The sequence below is a fragment of the Hipposideros armiger genome, unplaced genomic scaffold (assembly GCF_001890085.2).
Source record: "Hipposideros armiger isolate ML-2016 unplaced genomic scaffold, ASM189008v1 scaffold_44, whole genome shotgun sequence".
Classification (NCBI taxonomy): domain Eukaryota; kingdom Metazoa; phylum Chordata; class Mammalia; order Chiroptera; family Hipposideridae; genus Hipposideros; species Hipposideros armiger.
The window spans coordinates 3,283,499-3,289,374 of NW_017731394.1; the positions used below are offsets into that span (position 1 = coordinate 3,283,499).

The following is a 5,876-nucleotide window of genomic DNA, read 5'->3' on the forward strand; positions in this document are numbered from 1 at the left end:
CAAAAGGACAGCAACTTGTCTGTTCCCCTTCCCCCAATTCCCCAGCACTGTTACCATCCCCCCAATTCCCCAATAAAAAATCTTTAAAAAAAAACAGTATGAAGACGTCCTTTTGACCATGTTGATGAGATAATCCAAGTCCTAAGGAGATGAATGCTGGAAAACCACACACACACACACACACACACACATACACGGAAGGCCTTTCAGTAAAGATAATGCTGAGACATCTTAGTCCAGGACACTCTAGCCTTCAATTCAAAAAAATATAAGGATACTAGAATTAGTTCAAGTCAAAGTAGAAACCTTAATTGGTTCTTGGGACAAAGGCCTAAAATAAATTCCAGTTTCTATTATCAAATCTATTTCTCATGAGAGAATAATAATAGTGAAGCAGTACTAGCAGCAGTCTGGCCTGCCTGGCTCCCTTGCAAGGAGCTTGTTAGCTAGATGGCCTTCTGGTTTCAAGGGGAAGATGTTGCTCATGAAAAAATAAAAATCAGAGCCTGCTTCAACTCTCAGGGAGCATCTCTCCACCTGAGAATTCTCCTCCCTTCTGCTTTGGCGAGTCTGCCTCAGGGTATACATGAATGAAGACTGGGTCTCGAGGTCATTCACAAAATCAGGCACTTGTAGAGCTTGCTAGAAAGCCCAAGGCTATGAGAAGGAATACTTAATCATAGTTAAGAAAAAGCATGGACTCTGAAGGCAGCCTCACCTCCATACAAATGCCAGCCCTTCCCCTTACCTGGTGGATAACTCTGATGATGCTTAACATTTGTAAGCCTTAGTTGCCTCAACTATAAAATGGAAATAATAAAAATGTCTACTACATAAGCGTTGCTGTGAAGATAAAATAAGGGAACAAAGTGCTAGCAGTTCCAGACATTTAGTAAGAACTCACAAAACATTCATTATTACTTGATGTATGCTTTTAATGTCACTATTAATCTTATCAAGTCAATGCCAATATATTTTTGGCAGCTCCTAGGTACAGCATCCAAACATGCCTGGTTAAGCTACTATCTCCCTCTGAAAACATTAACCATGTTTATAAAACAATTCCTCTGGCAGCACTCCTAACTCACCAGCTGCGTTATTTGTCCACCATATAGCTGTAGTCTACTTTGCTCCTTTTCAACTATACTTTCAATCCCTCCTGGCGTGTGTTCTGAGTTACACACCCTACACCCTTGTCCAATTGTTAAATTCTAAAGAGTGCTGAAGTCTTCAAAAGGAATGCTCTGAGTACCCATTTATCTCATGGATCAGAAGAATCTGCCCTACTGGCAAGTAGAGTATTCCAACGTGGTGGTGGTGGTGGTGATGATGATGATGATAGCTGATATTTATATCATATTTAATATGTATAGGAATATGCTTTATAGATATTACCTTATTTAATCCTCACCACAACTCCATATACTATTACGCACATTTAAGAGATGAAAATACTGAGGCCCAGAGACATTAAGTGGCTTTCCAAAGTGAAGTCCTAGTGAAGTCATACAACCAAATTTGTACACAGGCAGTGTGACTGCAGAATTCACTGTCTGCCACATGGTGCAACGTACCTGGGCGCCATACAGCTCTGATTTTGAACCTACCTCAGTCACTTACTAACTGTATGATCTGGGTGACTTTCTCAACAAGAATTTTTCTCATGCAGCCAAAATACCTATTTTATAGATTGGGGGAAGATAAAACCAGTTCCTGACCCATAGTTGATCCTCATTATATGTTCCTTACCCTTTTGGGGACAACCATCATTCATACCCCATCATTTGGGCAAAAGCACAAAATCCTATGCTCAAGGGTTAATGAATTTTTCAGTTTAATAAATCCATTCCTACTCAAATGGGTAATACAACTTTAGAAACTCCTGTTTCCTCAACCCTTGACTTCCTTTAGTACCAAATTCCTATTCTCCTGAGCAGCCACTGAACCAAGTTTTGGGGAGAGGATTCCTGGTTGAGGTCTCCCCAAATTCACTCACTGCTCATATCTCTTCCATACTCTCAGGATCTCCTTGAGTTTGAAAGGAGCTCTGGCTGATGGAAATAGCACCAGGACAGGATTGGATGAGAGAGAGAGAGATGGGTAGAATCAAAGCATACTGATGTTTGTCGCCAAAATCAAGATGGAAAGGACCCTGAACTTAGGGCTAAACTCTAACCCAGGTCTTCTAACTCTCTTACCTTGAGCAAATTACTTCTCACTTGAGCATAAAATATGGAATGGGTCTAATCCCAACCTCACAGGAGTTTGTGAGGGTTAAATAAAATGAGAGAAACACTTGGCATGCCTCAAGTACTCATTAAAGGTTGCAGAAGCACATGAACATGAAAAGGCTAAATGGAAATAAGAAGAGAACATAGGCTCTAATACTTGCTGAGTTCTTTGTTAGTCCATTCACTCACTCAACAGACGTAGACTGAGCATCTTAGCATGTGCAGGGCAGTATGCTAAGTGTCCAGGCATCAAAAAACAAGAAAAGACACTCCCCATGTTCCCTTTTTCCCAAGAATCCACACTCTTCACTCGTCTGTGTCACCTACTAAAGTGAGAGAAATGTTCTAATAGGAATAAGTGTTGGATGCTATGGGGATTTGTAGGTAGCAAGTCCACACTTAGGCCCCAGGAAAGGCTTGAGTAGAAGTGTCTTAAGTTAGGTCCTAAGGATAAGTCTAAGATAATGAGCTAGAAAGAAGAGAAAAATATGTGTGAAATCTAGCGGGTAGGAGCACCCAGGAGCATTCAGGATGGCTAAAGAGTGCATTGAGAGGCAAAAAGTAAGAATTGACCAAATCATGTATGGCCTTATCAGCCAAGTTCAGGAGTCAGGAATGTATCCTAAGTGTAATGAAGAGCCACTGAAGAGAAAGAGCATGCTTGTTCCATTATGAAGAATGGACAAGACTGAAAGAGCAAAATCCACTTAGTGCAGACATGGTAAATATGGAGAAAGATGAATTTGAGAGAGATTTAGGAGACAGAATTACAAGACTTGAGAACTGATTGTTTATAGAGAATAAAAAAAAGTCAAGGATTCCTTTCAGGTTTCTGATTCAGGCAACCGGTGGACAGTGCTACCATATTTATGGGGCATAACTGGTTCGGGTGAGAGAAGATTCTGGTGTCAGCTTGAACATATTGCGTGTGAGGGTTGGGCCCCAGCAAAAGGGAGATGTCCCACAGTGGTTGGGAACATGGACTAAAAAGATCAAGAGGGCCATCTGAGCTGCAGGTAGTGAGTTAGGAGTGGGAACCAAAGAAGTGTTTAGTTTATCCTTGAAGAGAGGGTAGAGTGAGAAGAGCAGGCAATTTAGTCTAGAACCCTGGGGGTGAATAACACTTAAGGAATCAGCAGAGGAATAAGAGTCAGTGAAGATGGAGGGAAAGTAGAAAAGTTTGGGGGAAGCGTGTTTCAAAAATCAGGGTTTGGAGTGCAATGCCCATTACTGCCTAGAGGTCAGGTTATATAAGGAAAAGAACTGTCTCTTGGTTGTAGCAACAAACAGGTCATTATTGACCAGGCAAAGGCAGTTTCAATCTGGAGGCAGAGAGAGAAGTCAGCTCGCCATAGGTTGAAAACTGAATGAGAGGTGAGGAAGTGGAGACATTATGTATAATCAACTTATTCAAGAAGATTGACTGAGAAGGTAAGGACAGGGAATGGTAAATGGAAGGGGATAAAAGAGAGAAGAATTTTGGGTTTACTTTTAAAGTCACCAGGGGAATGTCTGACCAACTCTGGGGAAGTTCAACTCTGGCCAAAAGCAGGATATGGGAGTTTATGGTTCACATGTGGAAAATCTCTTCACAGGCAAATACTTGCATTTTCTTTCACAATGAGCCCTGACCATTAAGGAAACCCTGTTGACCTTAGGAGCTTTAAGTCCACNGCGAACGCTTGAAGGAATAATGCACTGAGTATCTGCTCATTATCCCAAATCCCTGGAGTGTACCACACTGCTTTAGTTGTGTCCCCTGGGAAAAGAGCATCCATGGTTCTGCATCTTGAGAGAAAGGGGAAGCTGGCATGAATGTCTCTTCAATTCAAACTGATACCTCCAGCAGCATCCATTCAGACAATAATACAGGTGAGAAAATTAGATGGTTACGAAGCATTATTTGGCCAAGACACACAGCACCATGCATGCCTATCACTGACTCACAACAGATCCTCTAAGCCTCAGCTAACAGATTAAGTAAACATAGAAATATATGTATTTTGTTTCCTTTTTAAAGAAAGCTTGTTTATATCCTCTTTTACCATAAGATACGCTAGGGAGTTTATGCAAGAATTTGCTGAGTCATGTCCTTATTTTTCACGTTTCCAAGGTTCTTCCTCAACATTGCAGTCGGCCGACTTCCCGTTGGCTGCCAGAGTTACCTGAAAACAATTATCATCAACATCCAGCTTACAAAGCCATGAACCAGAAAGCCACCCTGGGGGTTATGTGGAGAGCACCGGACCTGGGGTTAGACTGCACAGCTTAAATATTAGTTTTAAATATTGTTCCTCCCAAATTGATTTTGAGCTGGTTACGGTTTTCAACACCGACTTTAAACATTAAACATTAAACATTTGAACATTAAAAAAATACATATTTGCCCTGGGGGGTAGTGAGAGACTAGAGAAGCACTTTGCAATTTGAGGGGATAACTTCAACAGTGCTTATAGGGTTGTGGGGGTGTTTAACTACCCATAGGCTGATGACACAATAATGTAATCCTTAAAAACCAGTACACGTGTGCTACTCCATACAACCACAGAGAAAAAAAAATCCAGAACTAGGAAGCTAGTTCTACTCATGCATGTGAAAGGTTCAGTTGCAATGAGGCCAGGTGAATTTTATACATGTCCAACTTTAAAATCAGAAACCATGATGGTTGGTATACCAAATAAGCTATCCAGGTTTTAAAATTAAAAATAAAAGGGGGATTAAAAGCCTGAGTTCAGTGACATACATATCAAAATTACTTCAATGCAGACATTTAATAATCAAATATAATCACCAGACTGTCTATATTATGCTTCCGTGGCTCTAAGCAGACTGAACCCTTACACAGAACGGGGGGTTCTTCCCTCCACTTCTACACAGATTTCCTAGCTTACCTTCCATCTGTCTGTCCTCAACGTCATGTGCAAACCTTAAACCCACGATTGATATTCCACATAATGGAGAGACTGGATTTATGGAAGCATTAGAATATGGAGACATGACAAACGCAGCAATGTTTGAAAGAAATCTGATCTTCTTACCCAAGCGGAAGTGAAACGCATGCGTTATGAACACACACAACATGCTCAGAACAGAAAAGCAAGTGGCCTTCACGAGCAAAGCAAATGAAAAGAAAAACTAGTCTTTTTCCTCCAATCCCCATTAGGCCCCCCACAGTGTTTTAGAAAGACCATGCAACAAGCAATGACCACCTCACATGCAGTTATTATGATTATAATAAAAAAGCTATTGCATAACTTTCAAACTACTATTACAAGGCAAGAGTTTGAAAATAGAGAGACCAATGTGACATAACAATGCTTAACGTGGTTAAAATTTTGACCAGAGCTGCAGCAAATTTGTTTTCCCTTCAGTGAACTTTCAGGAGAGATTTCCAGGAAGGAACCAACTGTCTGCCTGAAGAAAGCTGCCTGTTCACTCTGACCTTGAATGTGCCTATTGGGCTTTCAGTGATGAACCAGATCAATAGCTGTGCAAAATTATATTGGGTTGTCAGAAAAGTCATGATGCATTTTGCAGCAAAAAACAGAAAAAATACGTCATGACTTTTCCGACAACCCAATAAATCACAGTGTGGTGTCTTTCGAAAACCAGACAGCCTTTGGGGATGGGGGTCTTCCTTCCTTC

The 5,876-nt window shown here is 41.0% G+C and overlaps 1 protein-coding gene across 3 annotated transcripts in view; it reads right to left on the minus strand.

Annotated features, from left to right (window-relative positions):
• Positions 1–3,907: 3,907 nt before the first annotated feature.
• SLC1A2 (solute carrier family 1 member 2) overlaps positions 3,908–5,876 on the minus strand; it is a 138,460-nt gene continuing 136,491 nt past the window's right edge. For all 3 annotated transcript variants that reach the window (XM_019639507.1, XM_019639508.1, XM_019639509.1), the window contains exon 11: positions 3,908–4,396. In XM_019639507.1, coding sequence (XP_019495052.1) covers positions 4,325–4,396 — 72 coding nt within the window. In that variant the 3' untranslated portion in view covers positions 3,908–4,324. The remainder of the gene's footprint in view (positions 4,397–5,876) is intronic.